This window comes from Mustela nigripes, chromosome 14 (genome assembly GCF_022355385.1).
Source record: "Mustela nigripes isolate SB6536 chromosome 14, MUSNIG.SB6536, whole genome shotgun sequence".
In the NCBI taxonomy this organism is placed as follows: domain Eukaryota; kingdom Metazoa; phylum Chordata; class Mammalia; order Carnivora; family Mustelidae; genus Mustela; species Mustela nigripes.
The window spans coordinates 21,113,326-21,132,206 of NC_081570.1; the positions used below are offsets into that span (position 1 = coordinate 21,113,326).

The 18,881-nt window shown below is 42.6% G+C and overlaps 1 protein-coding gene and 1 pseudogene across 2 annotated transcripts in view; both read left to right on the forward strand.

Moving 5' to 3' along the window:
• The first annotated feature begins 2,131 nt into the window (after positions 1-2,131).
• On the forward strand, positions 2,132-2,668 carry LOC132001948 (small ribosomal subunit protein eS21-like; annotated as a pseudogene).
• A 2,231-nt stretch (positions 2,669-4,899) lies between these two features.
• YTHDF2 (YTH N6-methyladenosine RNA binding protein F2) overlaps positions 4,900-18,881 on the forward strand; it is a 28,778-nt gene continuing 14,796 nt past the window's right edge. Inside the window, exons 1-4 of one of the 2 annotated variants that reach the window (XM_059376890.1) lie at positions 4,900-5,231; positions 5,731-5,755; positions 6,341-6,411; positions 9,362-10,948. In XM_059376890.1, coding sequence (XP_059232873.1) covers positions 5,205-5,231; positions 5,731-5,755; positions 6,341-6,411; positions 9,362-10,948 — 1,710 coding nt within the window. In that variant the 5' untranslated portion in view covers positions 4,900-5,204. Of the gene's footprint in view, positions 5,232-5,730; positions 5,756-6,340; positions 6,421-9,361; positions 10,949-18,881 lie in introns of both variants that reach the window. The other variant, XM_059376888.1, reaches the window with a different exon arrangement.

The following is an 18,881-nucleotide window of genomic DNA, read 5'->3' on the forward strand; positions in this document are numbered from 1 at the left end:
GGACCAGAGCCCAACAATTCAGCCCCAGACTACAGCATAATTCTGAGGAGTATGCAAAAATCTGTACTCTTGGGGCGCCTGGGTGGCTCAGTGGGTTGGGCCGCTGCCTTCGGCTCAGGTCATGATCTCGGAGTCCTGGGATCGAGTCCCGCATCGGGCTCTCTGCTCAGCAGAGAGCCTGCTTCCCTCTCTCTCTCTCTGCCTGCCTCTCCATCTACTTGTGATTTCTCTCTGTCAAATAAATAAATAAAATCTTTAAAAATTTAAAAAAAAAAAATCTGTACTCTTTGCTACTTCTTTTTCTCTCTGATCCCCACTCCTCATTTCATGTATCTGGAAGGACTACTTTGGTTTCTACCTTCCAGAGATCTAAAACAATGGAACCCGAAGGGACCTTAGAATTTGTTTTGGTCCTGTGTCCTTCTTTTACAGTCTTGGAAATAGATTTTGAGTGAGGGAATGATTTACTCTCCTTATCTCCCCTTGTATCGCTCTGGTCTCTCTCTCTCTCTCTCTTTTTTTTTAAAGATTATTTATTCATTTGACAGACAGAGATCACAAGTAGGCAGAGAGAGAAGGGAAGCAGGCCCCCAGCCGAGCAGAGAGCCCGACACAGGACTCGACCCCAGGGCCCTGAGATCAGGAAGGCAGCAGCTCAACCCACTGAGCCACCCAGGCTCCCCTCTTTTGGTCCATTTCTAACCGTATTCACTGCCACTATGTTAGAGCATGACCTTTTGCCTGGACTTCCTACAATCCTCTTCTAACTCCTCATCTACTGTCTCCTCCCTAGATCTATTTCCCACACTGCAACCAGAAGGAACTCCTTGAAACATAAACCCGAGAATGCTATACTTCTGTTAACTCTCTCCTTGCTGATCATCATTAGCAGCTAACGACTAAAGTCCCTGTTTTCCTTCTTTCTCCAGTCTCATCTGCTCCCACCCTCTCTCTCATTATGTGCCAGTCATGCTGGCCTCCTTTCCATTCCTCATCAGTGCCAAGCTCCTTCCCACATAGGGCCTTTGCACATATTGTTCCCACACTTCCCTTCCCTTCCTGTCTGGTTAATTTCTGGTCATCCTTCAGGTTTTAGCTGAAGCTTATCACCCAGGGAAAACTTCCTTGCCCTCCCCCACTCCCACCCCCCCTGCATCTGAGCTAGATCCATAGGTGTTTCCTCGTTGCACTTTGTACAACTGTAATTGAATAACTATTTATTTACTGTTGTTTTCCCTGACTGTCTATAAGCTTCAGGAGTAAAGTGAACTCTTAAGGCTTTCTCTCCAGCACATCGCCTAGCCCTCAATACATACTTTTAAAAAATTTTTTTAAAGATTTTATTCATTTATTTGACAGAGATCACAAGTAGGCAGAGAGGCAGGCAGAGAGAGTGAAAGGGAAGCAGGCTCCCTGCAGAGCAGAGAGCCCAATGCGGGACTTGATTCGAAGGCCCTGAGATCATGACCTGAGCCGAAGGCAGCGGCCTAAACCACTGAGCCACCCAGGCGCCCCTACCCCTCAATACATACTTGTTAAAAGAGATCTCGAGTGCTTTTTCCACCCAGTGGCAGAGACAAAGCTAGAGAGGCCATTTCCAGTCTAGTATTCCTTTCTCAAACCATGGGGGGGAGGGGGGTTTATCTCAGTAAGATGACACACCACACTCCAGACTTCCTCACCCTTTTCCTGGTGATTGAATTTATTGTTCTTGTGTTTCTCTTCAGGGGCCTGTTACAACCAATCTGGAGAATGAATACAGATTTAGAGATTACCCTTGCTCCAAGGATATTTGCGTTTTAACTCCTGAGAACTTCTGGAGGACAGAAAGTAATCCCAAAGGAGCTACAGTAGTCCTCTTTTGCCCATGGGGCACGTGTTCCAAGATCTCCCAGTGGATGCCTGAAACTGCAGATAGAACTGAACCCTATATATTGTTTTTTTTCTATATATAAATACCCATGATAAAGTTTAATTCATAAAATACACACAATAAGAGATTAACAACAATAATAAAATAATTATAACAATGTATTGTAATAAAAGTTATGTGAAGGCGGCCTTTTAAAAATATCTTATTATAGCTTTCTGTGCTCACAGTCCTGGTGGTGGCAGCAGGCTCACCTTAAACATGCAGTAGGACGTCAGCAAGTTTGGGGACCTGCACCTGTTGCAGAAATGCTCTGTCTGCTACTGTGTCATTGGTCCTAAGGACCACACATCCATCCAGATGCATGTGGCTGGGGTTGACAAGGTGACAGGCAGTTTCAAATGGCCAGCTTAATATTTTTTTCTAAAGATTTTATTTTATTTACTTGAGGCAGAGAGAGAGAGAGAGAGAGAACATGAGCAGTGGGGAGGAGCAGAGGGAGAGGGAGATGTAGGGCTTCATCCCAAGACCCTGAGATCATGAACTGATCTGGAATCTGTGGTGCAGAGATGTTAATGGAAGTGAAAGAAATCCACGCAATTTCCTCAGAAAAGAGGGAGAAGAGCAAAAGTCCCCACAGCAAAGGCAGGCACCTAACCTACTGAGCTACCCAGCCACCTCTCATATGGCTAGTTTAAAACCTCTGCTACCTATAAGGCCATTCACAGGTTAGGTGAGTCAGATGACTCCATCCTCTGACTGGCAGAGGCTGATGGCATTGTTTCAAAGAACTTCTGACAGGAGAGGATTATGGATGTGGGATATTTGTCATAAATAAATAACAAACCCCCCAAATATTATAATATACTCACTCCTCTTGCGATAATGTGAGATAATAAAATGTCTATGCGTTGAGATGATGTGAAGTGAATGATGTAGGCATTGTAACCTGGCATTAGGCTACTGTTGCTCTTCTGACCACATGTCAGTACAATAATCTGATCTAGACCACAGTTGACCATTGGTAACTGAAACATAGAGTGAAACCTCAGATAAGGGGGAACTATTGTAAGAAAAATTTAAAGCACTAGAAATGTCATTGGAAGGAGGGAATTTTCACTATTATCCCTTAATGGGAGTACAGGAAAGGAACCTGCAATGTACCAGACTTGCTTCCGTGTTGTTGTATTTTTAAGCTTTTTCTTCACAACAAATCTGTTAAGTAATTATTTTCCCTTTATCAAATGGGGGAAATCTCTGAAAGTTTCCAGTAATTTACTTAATGCTACAAATCTGGTGGTGAGGCCAGTATTTAGTCTCTCCTCTTCCCAGGACATGATTCTTAGTCAATCCTCTTTTCATACTATCATGCTGCTTTCAAGGGTAACTGTAGGCAACTGCTTATTTTATACAAAAATGTGGGCTATGGGGTTAACTGGCTGTCTCAAAGAAAAAGGTTACTAGGTTTCTTTATTCTCTTGCTGGGATCTCTGCTCTGAGACTTGACATTCTATTGTCTTTTCCAGAAGTCCATTACATATATAGGTGTCTGATCTTATTCCTTCCAACCATAAATATGATATAAAAATGATTATGGGCAGAAAAAAAATGCTTTCAGCACTTTGAGCAAAATTATAATGCAAAATCCAAGATGCTGTGTTATCATTTATTTTACTACTGAGTCCACCAAAGCCTCCTGTTTCCAGAGAGTGGATGGTATCAGGTTGATCCTTAATAGTGCATTATTTATCTGTTTACTACTATTTGCAATAATAAAAGCTATTAGGAGATGGGCTGTCCTAGGATCAAATATCCCTGCATGAGTTTGGGTTTGTTGCTGATTAAGGATGCTTTTGCCCATATTATGGATCTCCTCTGGATTTTGATTCCTGAATACAGGATTTCTCGTGGGCGTGGAGGGACACTATTATGTTTCTCTTAGTGTCAGATACACATGACTATTTAATAGCTTTGTAACCTTGGGCACATTGCTTAACTAACTCTGTTTCCCCAGTTGTCAAACAGAGACTAAAGACTATTTGGAAGGTGCTGCTTTAGAATGTTCAAAAGCACCTATCAGGGGCGCCTGGGTGGCTCAGTGGGTTGAGCCTCTGCCTTCGGCTCAGGTCATGACCTCAGGGTCCTGGGATCGAGTCCCGCATCGGGCTCTCTGCTTGGCAGGGAGCCTGCTTCCTCCTCTCTCTCTCTGCCTGCCTCTCTGCCTACTTGTGATCTCGCTCTGTCAAATAAATAAATAAAATCTTAAAAAAAAAAAAAAGCACCTATCAACAAAACGTAACCCACAGCAGATATTCAAGTAGAGTTAATTTCTCTCCTTCCCCAGATAAGGACATTCTCTCTTCAAGTCCATAGATTTAGAGATTCTTGGGAATTGTTCAAAGTACACGGAACATTTTGTGTAGATGTATGTGGTGTGCTTTTCTTGGAAATAAAGGCCACAGTTTAACAGATTCACGGTGGCCAACGACTTCCCTAAAAAAAGAGCTATAGATTGTCCTCCCTGCAATGTCAATCTCTTTTGCAGGGTACCGGATTTTTTGTGGATGTTTTTGTTTTTTGGGCACTCTCTTTGTAGTCCAACAGAGGATAACAAGGTCCCTGCTGGTAGTGGTGGTGGTGCATATTTCTCGGGGGGCTGTGAAGTTTCCCTGGGGGCTGTGACCCCTATCAGGATACCCACCCTTCCATGGGGGTGGGGTGCCATTTGCAGCTGGGAGGCAGGTTTATTCTGAGGTCTCTCGCATTCCGGGGGGGACTTCTTCATTGAGAAACCGGCTTTTGTGGGTTTTCTCCAGCTAAAGCTACTCCCTCCAGGTGTTAGTCAAAATCTCGTGGCGCGACCCTGGCCGCCCCCACCTTCCTATAGGCCCCAATCCCGAGGCGATGGGGGCGGGGAGGCCGCACTCGCCGCTTCCGCTCCTCCAGCCCACCAGAGGGCACTGCGGCCTCGTCCCTTCCTTCCCGGAGTGCTTCGCGCCGGACGCCTTCCGCGTGGGTGAGTGAATGTGAGAGTCAGCGTCGCGCCGCGCGCGCCGTCCGCCTCCGCCGCTGGGCGCCCTTATTTCGGCTGCGAGGGGCGGGCGCGCGCGTAAAGACATAGAGACGAGCGTTGAGCTCTCGGGCTAGAGCGTCGCCGAGTCGGAGCCGGAGCCCGAGCCGCGCGCTGTGTCTCCGCTGCGTCCGCCGAGGCCCCCGAGTGTCAGGGACAAAAGCCGCCACCGCGCCGCCTGCTCCCGCCGCCAGGGCTCATCCGCCGCCGCCGCCGCCCTGACGAGAGTCCACCGCTGTCGCTACCCGCGAGGATCCGAGAGCCATGTCGGCCAGCAGCCTCTTGGAGCAGGTACAGGCCCGGCCCGCATGCCTCGGCCATTGTGTGAGGCGAGAGGGAGCCCGACTAGGCCCGGGCCCGCCGCCCCCGGTCGGGCCGAGCCGAGGCGGCGCCTCTCGCTGGCCAGCTTTCGGGCCTCTCAGGCCGGCCGCGCCCAGCGCCTCGCCCTCCGCCCGCTCTCCCCGCTTCTCTCCGGGCCTCGGAGCCCACCGGCCGCGCCGCGTTCCCTCTTCTCAGCGGGCCTCGTTTTCTTCCTTGTTTCCTTCCCCTTCCTTGAAACGCTAGTCTCCTCGCGTTGTTTCTGGCGCGTCCCCCGCTTTTTCTCCGCGGGCCCCGCCGGCCTGCGCTTTTCCCCGCCTCCCATTTTCAGCCTCCCCCTCACCATCATTCCTGACGCCTCCCTTCAGGCCTGCTCCTTTATTCCCGTCTCCGACCCGGCTTTAATTTGTCTTTCCTTTTCCATTTCTTCCTTGGACGACTTGCTGCTCGGCGACGTTTTCTTCGCCCGCAGAGACCAAAAGGTCAAGGAAACAAAGGTGAGCCCAGCTCCGCCGGTGGCCCTGGGCCGGGAGGGGGGACGCCGAGTAGTGGGGGCGGGGTCTCCGGGAAGCGCCCCAGGGAGAGGACCTTTCGGAAGCCGCTTAGTTCGCAGGTGCCTCACACTTAAGTATTTGACCCTTTCGGTGTGTTCTTGCAGCTGGCGAACAGCTTTTCAGTGAACAAGGAGTAATTCATTAAGGGTGGGGGTGGATTCGGTTTTGAAATGTCCCAGGTCCTTAGTTTCCTGTAGGTCTTAGAAGGCCTTTGTTTTTCATCCTCGTGGATCACTCTCTGGAAGTACTCACATGTGATGGGGGAGGGGAAGCCGGAGGGGATTGAAATCTAGAGGAGCCAATAAAATGACCTTTTTAAGATCAACTTGCTTCGGGTGGAGGGAGACATTTTCATTGACGAATATTGCTCCGCTTTCATTCTCCTCTTTATCCGTTTTTTTCTGAAATTCAGACTGACTTGCTCTGTTTAGTGAGGCTTTTCTCCGGGTTAGAATAGATTTGCTTAATTTGGGAGATAGGTTGTGCGATTGAGACACTCCTAATGTATTTGAATCTTTTCCCCTTCAGTACAAAATGGATCTGTACATCAAAAGGATGGATTAAATGATGATGATTTTGAACCTTACTTGAGTCCACAGGCAAGGCCCGTGAGTAGTTAACCATTTACATGCCTGATCAGAGGGTGTAACATACCGTATTTTTTCTCTGCCTTATCAATGAATCTCATTTTCAGGGGGTGATTTTTTTAATACCAGTCCGTGTGTGGTAAACGAGTTACTACAGATGTTATAGACTTAAGATTCCCATCGTTGTTGACAGCAAACAGAATTCTGAGATTGGAAGTGATAGCATTTTATAGTATACCAGCAGCACCTGATAGTAATTCTCCTTACCAAGAATGTAACGGTGCAAAACTGAAGAATACTCAGTTTAAGTATTCTGATTTTTTACCCCCCAAACCTTTTTCTTTTAGGAAAATTGGATGCATATGTGATGGGAAAAAACTAATAAAAAATCTCCTGAACTTTATTTAGTGCTGTAGAACTGCAATCTTCCTTTTCATCTGGTCACTAGTTAGTGGGTTGTTAGGTTATCCTAACTTTTGGACTTAGGTATTCCTTTTTCAAGTTGAGATGTGTCTATATCTGTAGAAACCAATTTTGTACACCTCTAGTTTCTCACTTGTGGGAGCTATAGAATTTTATAAAATGGAGTTAAAGGAAGATAAGGTACTCTTTGGCACAAATGAAGATCAAAAATGATTGAGGATTTTGCTGTGTAACCTGTTTTTCTAATTTCTTTTAGGTCTATATTGGTTCATATATTAACATGATCTGTGTATGTAGAAACTACTTTCATTTGTCAGTTCTTTTGTGTTAATATTCTGGGTCCCAAAGATATAACTCACAAGGTTTTAGCTAATAAATACAAACCCACAGATTTAATAAACCAGAAGGAAAACTTACAGTAACTCATCGAAGATACCCTAAAAAATGAAAAAGCTTATGAGATATCTATATAAATTCTGAACAGATGCCATACACTAGATTTTGAAAACTTGACATATTGGTGCATGCCCATATTTGGACCTAATTCTTGCATAAAACTTTTAGATACCCCACATAAAATTTTCTCCATTGAGAGTGAAGAAACCATTTAAGCGAGTGATTGGGAAAAGTTTTCAGAGAAGGCAACCAGTTAATCAGGAAAAGTAGGAAGGAAGTAGAGGAATGAACTATTTATAGGTTCCTGCTATTGAAGTAGTTTGCTTACATAATCATACAGGGAGAGTGGGAGCATTTGGAAACATAATTCTAGGTAGTTCTTGTGAAACATTGTGTAATTCAGATTTTTGAGCTCAGGGGCATGTGGGAACCTGCCAGTTCAGGTGTAGGCACTCAGCTATATGATGGCATAACCTGTGATATTAAGTGCGTTTTTTACTTCTCAAGCTAAAGCTTGAATGTCTTTAAAAAATTCTGGGGTATGGGGGAGTAGAAATCATATCATGGTTGAATAGATGGATAACTTGAAAATCTTTGTAGTTTATCAAGAGTAGTTCATCTACCTTTTAACCATTATTTATTGCCTTATGTTGGAATAATCCTTAAGGCTTAATCCATTGATGATAGACTGAATTTCTTATTCCTAATGGATTTGAGTCTTAAAATTTTAACACTGTCTTTGAGAAACTGATTTCTCTTAAACCTAAGGGGATGTGTGAAAAGACTTACTTTTTCTCCCCTTTTTTTGGTAAGGAAAATATTGGCAGAGAAAAGGACCATTTTTATCAAACCGTATTAGTTGAAACATTTAATTTTCAAGCGCTATGTTTGGCTAGGGAGAATAGTGTTGGCTTTGATAATACAGATAATACAGGCCTGACATACTTCTGGTCATCCAAGTTTCTTAAGAACAAAATTCTTTATTCAGTAGTTAAAGGCTTCTTGTGTACCAGAGCTGCTATTTTAATTCCATTGCAGTTAATACAGTGTTACATTAGTTTTAGGAGTGCAGTATAGTGATTCAACAATTTCATGTATTACTCAGTGCTCATCAGGTTAAGTGTACGCCTGTACCAGAGCTATTTTGAAGTTAGGATACTCTGTTTTGAGTTGAGCTATATCCATACATATTCAGACCAATTTTTTATATCTACAGCTTCTCCCTTATTGGACTATTCTGTGAGTTACAGTATTTACTTAGGTCAAGAATGATTGAGGTTTTTGCAGTGCAGTCTGTCTTCTAATGTGCTGACTAGTTGAGTGTAAGTTTATATTTTTGGTTATTCCTTAGAATAATTCTTAAAGATACAGACTTTCAATGTTTTTGGAATTCCCCTAGTTTTAATGGAAAAGTCAGGTGTGCATTTGAAGCCATTAATTTTATAGGTGAAGTAGACCAGATAGCAACATTTTTCAGTTTTAAACTTTGGAAGCGGTTATGCATTGCCTTCCCAGGTTATAATTAAATAGTCATATCTCCTAATGTTCCCAAATGGTTTGCCAAGAGGCTAATGATGTAAACTAAGTGTAATAAACCTTGGTTTATGGTTGAGGAACGGCTACACAGATTTTTGGGATAGAACTTGAAATTTCCAGTTCTTGCTATTGTTTTCTTATCTATTATAGTATGGTTTTGATAGGAAACTCTTAGGAACACTCCTCTGATCTGTCAAAGTTCACACTCCTTGAATCCACAGAGCACTGGTTTTTAGTAAAAGCATCATCTCAACACTTCTATAGAGCAAAGACTTAATTCTTTTGGTGAGATGTTGGGTTTTCCCTTTCCTCAATTCTAGTGCTAAAATTAAGGCTTATATGTATGTCCTAAACTGTATACTGCTAAAGTTAAGGCTTAAATTGTATGTCAGTTTAACTTGAAATGCTTAAACATTTTAATTATGAAACTAAAATCTCTTTCAGTGTAAGAATTCCAGGAAGTTTATGGGAAGAGATCACCTGAAATAGTTGCTTTTCTAGTCGCATTTGAATTGGGTGAATAGTTGGAAGAGGAAATGTCCTTATTGTTGTTTTATTAATTTTTGTGTTTAATTTTGATTTGCCTTTTTTTTTTTCCTTTTCACAGAATAATGCATATACTGCCATGTCAGATTCCTATTTGCCCAGTTACTACAGTCCCTCTATTGGCTTCTCCTATTCTTTGGGTGAAGCTGCTTGGTCTACTGGGGGTGATACAGCCATGCCCTATCTGACTTCTTATGGACAGCTGAGCAACGGAGAGCCTCACTTCCTACCAGATGCAATGTTCGGACAACCAGGAGCCCTGGGTAGCACTCCATTTCTTGGTCAGCATGGTTTTAATTTCTTTCCCAGTGGGATTGACTTCTCAGCTTGGGGAAATAACAGTTCTCAGGGACAGTCTACTCAGAGCTCTGGATATAGTAGCAATTATGCTTATGCACCTAGCTCCTTAGGTGGAGCCATGATTGATGGACAGTCAGCTTTTGCCAGTGAGACCCTCAATAAGGCTCCTGGCATGAATACTATAGACCAAGGGATGGCAGCACTGAAGTTGGGTAGCACAGAAGTTGCAAGCAGTGTTCCAAAAGTTGTAGGTTCTGCAGTTGGTAGTGGGTCCATTACTGGTAACATCGTGGCTTCCAATAGTTTGCCTCCAGCAACCATCGCTCCTCCAAAACCAGCATCTTGGGCTGATATTGCTAGCAAGCCGGCGAAACAGCAACCGAAGTTGAAGACCAAGAATGGCATTGCAGGGTCAAGTCTTCCACCACCCCCAATAAAGCATAACATGGATATTGGAACTTGGGATAATAAGGGTCCTGTGGCAAAAGCCCCCTCACAGGCTTTGGTTCAGAACATAGGTCAGCAGCCAACCCAGGGGTCTCCCCAGCCTGTAGGTCAGCAGGCTAACAATAGCCCACCAGTGGCTCAGGCATCCGTGGGGCAACAAACACAGCCATTGCCCCCACCTCCACCACAGCCTGCCCAACTCTCAGTCCAGCAACAGGCAACTCAGCCAACCCGCTGGGTAGCACCTCGGAACCGTGGCAGTGGGTTCGGTCATAATGGGGTGGATGGTAATGGAGTAGGACAGTCTCAGGCTGGATCTGGATCTACTCCTTCAGAACCTCACCCAGTGTTGGAGAAGCTGCGGTCCATTAACAACTATAACCCCAAGGATTTTGACTGGAATCTGAAACATGGCCGGGTTTTCATCATTAAGAGCTACTCTGAGGACGATATCCACCGTTCCATTAAGTATAATATCTGGTGCAGCACAGAGCACGGTAACAAGAGACTGGATGCTGCTTATCGCTCCATGAACGGGAAAGGCCCCGTTTACTTACTTTTCAGTGTCAACGGCAGTGGACACTTCTGTGGCGTTGCAGAAATGAAATCTGCTGTGGACTACAACACATGTGCAGGTGTGTGGTCCCAGGACAAATGGAAGGGTCGTTTTGATGTCAGGTGGATTTTTGTGAAGGACGTTCCCAATAGCCAACTGCGACACATTCGCCTAGAGAACAACGAGAATAAACCAGTGACCAACTCCAGGGACACTCAGGAAGTGCCTCTGGAAAAGGCTAAGCAGGTGTTGAAAATCATAGCCAGCTACAAGCACACCACTTCGATTTTTGATGACTTCTCACACTATGAGAAACGCCAAGAGGAAGAAGAAAGTGTTAAAAAGGTAACCAGTTTACCATTCTTAAGACTTATAAGGAAGGAGAAGGAACTAGAGAGAACAGGAGAGGTATTCTGAATGGTTAATAAAAGCTCTGTAAATAACAAACGTATCACTTAACAGTTTAAGCCTTTATGGAAGTATAACTGATGTTACTGTTTGGCTTCATGTGTAGAAATGTAAGCTTAAGTTAACGGAAAGCAGAATTTAAATGATGCAAAAGAGGTGAAGAACAGGCCAGAAGAAGTGCAAAGGGGATAATTGAAGTGATAGAACCATGAAAAATCAAATAGGAAAAGATCGAGGCCTTAATATGGCAGAGAAAAGGTTAAAGTTCTGTTATAATTAACTTTTGGCTTAAGTCAGGTAAGGTGGTTAAGTCAGGAGTTGGTGTGCCACCCTGCTTGCCTTTGATTACTGGAAGTATTAGGGAATGTTTTGGAACTTTTTCCTTGTTCCTGTCCTTAGTGTTCTGCTTAGTTACTTTTTCCAAAACCCTTTTCCAGTTTGGAAACATAGTATGTATTATATAAAACTTGGAAACAGATAATCATAAAAAGCTGATCTCTCGTTATTAAAATTCTGTTGTATTCCTGAAGAGTAACCTCTTGTTCCCTATTTGTAACAAGTGACCATCTTGGGCAGATGGGGAATAGGTCCAAACTAAAAAGAGTTGGAATTTATTGGAAGGTGTTGGTAATACTTGGTCTGTGTGTATTGAGTGAATGTAAACTTTAAGACCATAGAGAATGGTAAAATGCGAGTTGAGGCAGAGTTTATGTTATCTAGGACTTTGACATATTTAAATGTAGGAAGTAGGTGAAAAGATTATTATGGGCAAGAAGACTTTTTTTTTTTAAGAAGACTTTTTTTTTTAAAGATACATTAATGATTGAGAGAATCCTAAGTGGTTAGCTTCAAATGTAAAATTAAGGGGCGCCTGGGTGGCTCAATGGGTTAAAGCCTCTGCCTTTGGCTCAGGTTATGATCCCGGGGTCCTGGGATCGAGCCCCGCATCGGGCTCTCTGCTCAGCGGGGAGCCTGCTTCCTCCTCCCTCTCTCTCTGCCTGTCTCTCTGCCTGCCTGTGATCTCTGTCTGTCAAATAAAATAAATAAAATCTTAAAAAAAAAAATGTAAAATTAAGTTTATTAAATTTATGTAAATATATTTTTCTTAGGTTTGTCATGAATTTATACAGGTTTTATATATTTGTTATAGGATCTGAGGCACTTGTTATGCCTCTATAAAAGCTTATTTTTTGAGCAGTAGGAGGAGGGCTGTATGATTAGATTCTCCACCTGGATAACACAGACTCAGAGGTCATAGTTGTCCATCTAAAGCAGGATGGTTGCCTTCTGGTGTGTGCAGATGAATAAAAAATGGAGATATGTTTGTCAGTGATGCTACAAGTATAGAGCCACATTATGAAAATTCACTGTCAAAAAATTTTTTCTTTAAATTCCTCTTTTCCCTTCCCCAAAGTTTACCGGTTTAACTTAAAAATCTACCATAATCTTGAGGAAATGGTTTACTGATTATTTTCACCAGACATCTGAAAGGCTCTAAAGATGTTTTAACAGTCTCCTGTATCTAGAGGAACTTAAGGGGGTGCTTGCATGGCTCAGTGGATTAAGCCTTTGCCTTTGGCTTAGGTCATGACCTCAGGGTCCTGGGATTGAGGCTGGAATCAGGCTTTCTGTTTGGAGGGGGATGGTGGTGCTTCTCCCCCGCACCTCCTGCCGCCTGCCTCTATGCCTACTTGTGATATCTCTCTGTCAAATACATAAATAAAATCTTTAAAAGAAATATAGAGGAACTCAAGGATGGGAGGCCATGACCTTTTAAACGTCATGTAGTTTCACAGTAGATTATTAAAGTGTGTGAGGGGCATCCAGGTGCTTAGTTTAACCACTTGAAACATGCGTATCAGTCCCATATTATGAATCTGCTTGCTTTCATCTGCAAAGTTCTGTCCCACATGTTGTGATTAAAAATAGGAAGGCAAAAACAAAAATAGGGCAAGGACAGGAATGTACAGCCTAATTGATAAGATTGACTTGTATGTATTGGAAGTAGTGGGGAAATTTGGATTTAAAAATGAAGTAGCAAATTTGAATGCTGTTAATTTATGTAGACTTTTAATCAAGTTTGTACTAAATTCACTGGAGCAGTTCAGTGAATAATAATTCAACTTCATAAGGAGGTGTAAGAGTCATATGTTGGAATTGACCAGCTTTGTGATGTTTTCATAGTGAGTGGTAATAATCAAGGTTTAGGGGCTTTGTTAAGCCAACTAATGGATCTTTCTTTCTTTCTTTCTTTCTTTTTTTTTTTTTTAAGATTTTATTTATTTATTTGATAGAGAGGCAGGCAGGGAGAGAGGAGAAAGCAGGCTCCCTGCTAAGCAGAGAGCCTGATGCGGGGCTCGATCCCAGAACCCTGAGATCATGACCTGAGCTGAAGGCGGAGGCTTAACCCACTGAGCCACCCAGGCGCCCCTAATGGATGTTTCTTAAAACCATTCCGTAAAGACTTGTGATGAATGAGTATATGAATTGTTCTCAGGCTGGTGAACAAATTACAAAAAAAAAAAAAAAGAAAGAAAAAAAAGAAAGTTTCAACCATACTTGTGTCAGATTACTTTTTAGTTTACCTTCTGTTAGAAGAGATTGCTAAGGTTTCAGGAAGGTCCCTATGATTGCTTCTAAACCCAGTTAACATTTCAGTCAGTATTGCCTTACTTCTCTTGTCTACTGTTAACCTTAACATTCTTACATAACTGATGTAAAGCTAGTCTTTTTTAGGCTTCCAAGATAAAACAAGTTTCATGAGAATCAAACTGTTAGCTCATTGAGGCAGTCGACTCCTTTAGGTGGGGTGTTTGTATGTGCACTTGTGTATTATTTACAAGATTCCAAAAAATTGTGCCAAGTGGGCATAGTAACTCAAGTGGGGAAATACGTAAGCTTCATCCTGAAAATGATGTCACAGCTATTCTAAAGTTCCATGATTGGGTATGTATCTTGGCAGAACACACTGAAGCAGAACTATAGCCATTTTAGCCTACTATTAGCAACTTGCTCTGTTCTTTGTTGCAATTCAGTATCATAGAAGCTTCAAGCTTGAAACTTCAGCAAATTTTAGGGGTATCTTCCATATGTGGTTTACTCTTTTGTGTACTTCAGATACTATCTTGTAACCTGCTTTCTGCATTTATTTAGAACCTTTGCCTAATTGTTAAATATTCTTCTGTGACATGACTTTTGATGGCTTCCTAGTATTCTTTCATAGATTTATTATAATTTACCAATCCTTAATTTTTAGATTTGTCAGCTGCTTTATGTTTTTTTTTCCCAGCTGAAATAACATTGCAGTGAACATGCATTGATTAAAAATGCCTATTCACATCTTTCCTACAATGTTTTTTTTTTTTTAAAGATTTTATTTATTGGGGCGCCTGGGTGGCTCAGTGGGTTAAGCCGCTGCCTTCGGCTCAGGTCATGATCTCAGGGTCCTGGGATCGAGTCCCACATCGGGCTCTCTGCTCGGCAGGGAGCCTGCTTCCTTCTCTCTCTCTCTGCCTGCCTCTCAGTGTACTTGTAATTTCTCTCTGTCAAATAAATAAATAAAATTTTTAAAAAAAAAGATTTTATTTATTTATTTGACAGAGAGAGAGATCACATAGGCGGAGAGGCAGGCAGAGAGAGAGAGAGAGAGAGGAGGAAGCAGGCTTCCCGCTGAGCAGAGAGCCCAATGTGGGGCTTGATCCCAGGACCCTGGAATCATGACCTGAGCCAAAGGCTTTAACCCACTGAGCCACCCAGGCACCCCCTCCTTTTTTTTTAAGATTTTATTTATGGTGGCTCCTATGTGGCTCAGTTGGGCGTCTACCCAACCAGGTCATGATCCCAGGGTCCTGGGATTGAGCCTACATTGGGCTCTGTGCTCAGCGGGGAGCCTGCTCCCTCTGCCTGCTGCCTCCTGCTTGTGATCTCTCTCTGTCAATCATAAATAAAATCTTAAAAAAAGATTTTATTTGTATATTTGACACAGAGAGATGGAGAGGGAATACAGCAAGGTTCTGACATAATCTATCTATATATATATATATATATATATTTTTTTAAAGATTTTATTTATTTATTTGTCAGAGAGAGAGAGAGCAAGAGTGAGCACAGGCAGAGAGGCAGGCAGAGTCAGAGGGAGAAGCAGGCTCCCTGCGGAGCAAGGAGCCCGATGTGGGACTCGATCCCAGGACGCTGGGATCATGACCTGAGCCGAAGGCAGCCGCTCAACCAACTGAGCCACCCAGGCGTCCCTATATATATATTTTTAAAGATTTTATTTATTTATTTGACAGAGACACAGAGAGGGAACACAAGCAGGGGGAGTGGGAGAGGGAGCAACAGGCTTCCCATGGAGCAGGGAGCCTGATGCGGGGCTCCATCTCAGGACCCTGGCGTCATGACCTCAACCAAAGGCAGAACTTAAAGACAGAACCATCCAGGCACCCCTATATCTTTTCTTTGCTGTATGCTAGATACTACTGAGAAATCTGGAGTGTATGTCAGGGAGCCTTACATTAGTGACAGGTAAGCATACAAAACAAAGCAGTTTCACAAGATACATACATGGTGCCAGTTTGAAAGTGAGGACTGTCTAAACCAGCCTGAGTTGTGGGTGGGTTGGTCACAGAAGAAATTCTGGAAGAGGTGATCTTTTGAGCTGAGCCTTGAAAGATGTATAGAAGGTAGCCAGAGGTGTTTGGGGGAAGAATAAACATAGATCAGTTCAGGGCCGTCCACATCTGTGACTGTAGATAATTTGGAACAAGAAGTCCTGTACATTTTAAGAGCAAGTCTAATTGGTATTTGTGGAGTAGGTTTCTCCATAATGGAAACTTGTTGGAGGTTGGCTGAGGAAAAGGGAGTTGAATGAAATGTTCATGCAGTTAGTTTGATATAGAAGGAAACTGAGAAAGGCACAAAATTGGTTTAAAAAAGTTCTAAAAGGAAGGTTTCATTTGAATCAGGAAAGTTTTTATTTTAGTTCTAGTTAACCTACAGTGTTATAGTAGTTTCAGGTGTGTGATATAGCAGTGATTAAACAATTCCATAAATCATCCGGTACTCCTTGTCATTACCTTTGCATGGAAGACAGTGAGAAGCTTGTAGAAGTAAAGGTGAACCAGTACATGGTAATTACAATTATCATTACTGAATTCGTAACAGCTCACTTCTTCCAGTGATGTGTTTCATACACGTTATCTGTTTCTCATCATATCCCTGTGTTCATCAGAATGTTTAGCTTAGATGATTTAGAAGGGGAATATGATAGCTGGTATCAAATGCCTTTAAGACTGGTAGGTTTGGGGCACCTGGGTGGCTCACTGGGTTAAAGCCTCTGCCTTTGGCTCAGGTCATGATCTCAGAGTCCTGGGATGGAGCCCCACATTGGGCTCTCTGCTCAGCAGGGAGCCTGCTTCCTCCTCTCTCTCTGCCTGCCTCTCTGCCTACTTGTAATATCTGTCTGTCGGGTAAATAAATAAAATCTTAAAAAAAAAAAAAAAAAAAGACTGGTAGGTTTAGGGGGTGTCTGGCTGGCTCAGTTGGTAGAATACCTGATGTCCTGATCTCAGGGTCATGAGTTCAACCCCCATGCTGAGCATAGGTTTTACTTAAAAGCAAAAAGACTAGGGGCACCTGGGTGGCTCAGTGGGTTGGGCCTCTGCCTTCTGCTTGGGTCATGATCCCAGAGTCCTGGGATCCAGCTCCACATCAGGCTCTCTGCTCAGCAGGAAGCCTGCTTCTTCCCTCTCTCTCTGCCTGCTTCTCTGCCTACTTGCGATCTCTGTCTGTTAAAAAAAAAATAAATAAAATCTTAAAAAAAAACAAAAAACAAAAGACTAATGGGTTTATTCTCCTTGTCAGAAGATAGCACCAGAACCAATGAATAGAAGTTATAGGGAGGAAGATTTTTGTAAATAGAAGGGAGAACTTTCCAGAAATGGAGTTCTTAGTCATGGGAGGGTTTCAGGAAGAGATCAAAAAAACTCTTATTAGGTATGTAGTAGAGAAGATTTATGCATGGAATAGTTTATACCAGAGAAATCAAGAATAAGAGGGTTAGCTAGCCCAAGATAACATTCGAAATTCATGAAAGAACATTCGAAATTCATGAAAGGAATGTATGCTACTGAACACCTCTTTTTAGGAAGGTTATTTATGTTTTGTAATTTCTGACCGATTACTTATACATATAAGAAATAAAGGACTTGAGGCTAGAAGGACATGGATGACAGAAAGGACTGATAGAGTCCCAGTAAATCTTAGTACAGATAAGATATATGGATATTTAAAAAATATTTACTGCATTAGTATTAATGAAAAAATTATTACCTAGAACATACTGAAGAGGGGGTCCCTGGGTGGTTCACTCAGTGCCTGCCTTGGTTCAGGTCATGATCCTGGGGTCCTGGGATCCAGCCCAGCAATATGCTCCCTGCTCTTCAGAGGGTCTGCTTCTCCCTCTAACGCGCTCACATGCTCTCTCTCTTGTGCTCTCTCTCAAATAAAAGCTTAAAAAATATAAAAATAAAACATATTGAAGATTTATCGAGGAACATAGAAATGATTATTTAAGAAAAGTGTTACCTTTTTCTTAAAATCCAGTTTTCCTATGATGTTGGTGCAAGTAATGTTTCTCTCTCTCTCTCTCTCTCTCTCTCTCTCTCTCTCTCTCTCGGTTTTTTTTTTTTCCCCAAAGAGAAAGCAGGAAGGGGAGGGGCAGAGGGAGAGGGAGAATCTCAAGCAGGAGGAACCTCTCACACTCTGAAATCTTGACCTGAGCCGAAATCAAGAACTGGACACTTAACTGCCTGAGCCACCTAGGTGCCCCAGTGTTTCTCTTTATAAGGAGGTTTTGTGGGGTTTTTTTTGTTGCTTTTCCTTTATGGCCATCTTCCTAACCTTTTGATTTGGACCTTTAATCAGTTGTTGGGAAATACTTGAAGCTGTCAACCTTGGCTCCATTTTCTTTTTCTTTTTTCTTTAACTAAGTTCTGTGCCCAGTGTGGGGCTTTAACTCATGAGCTGGAGATCAAGAGTCACCTGCTCCACTGACTGAGCAAGCCACGCACCCCTGCTCCATTTTCAGCTTTAGAAAAAAATTAAAAATACACAAGTAAAATTGTGATAGAAAAGTTAGAATACGTCACTTTAGCCAGATGTGTTTTCTTATTAAATTCTTAGGGAATAAATAATCATGGCATATTGTTCCTTTCGATTTAGTATTTCTGCCTTCCACCACTGGTTTAAATTGCCTCTTCAGAACTAATGCAATGCTCGGTGTCCTGTTTTAATTGAAATGGCAAACCTGAACTTTTTGTAAAATTCTAAGGCTGTTTATGTCTACTTCGGTCTTGCAGATAAGTTACTTGTCTCTCTGCCAAAAGGGTTAACGAAATTCTGTTTGTGTTACTCCTCACCTTCCTTGCTTTGTGGATAGATGAAGTGCCTTTCTGCATCCTCCTTAAGGGAGGACTAGAAGAGAATAGATGACACTGAATTTGGCTCTCCTTGAACGATGCCCTTTGTATCCGTCTTTGAACAAATGTTTGTGTTTAAATGAGGTGTCACCTTTACAGGATAATAGCTGCAATAGAGTATAATGAAGAAATGGTTTTCTGATAAAGAGTGATACATTCGGGGAAATTGAGGAGGGCTTCATGGAGGAAGGAACATTTGAACCATGTCAGAATGAGTAATAAACACTCAGATGATAGCACAGAGCTTGGCACAAGGGGCACATAAATGTTTGGTATATTCTCATTTTAGATGAGGAAGCAGGCTCAAAGAGGTTATTTGTGTAGGGTCTCATTGCTTAATAAGTTGTGGAATTGGTATTTCAGTCATGTCAGTGATGTGGAGCTGGCTAATT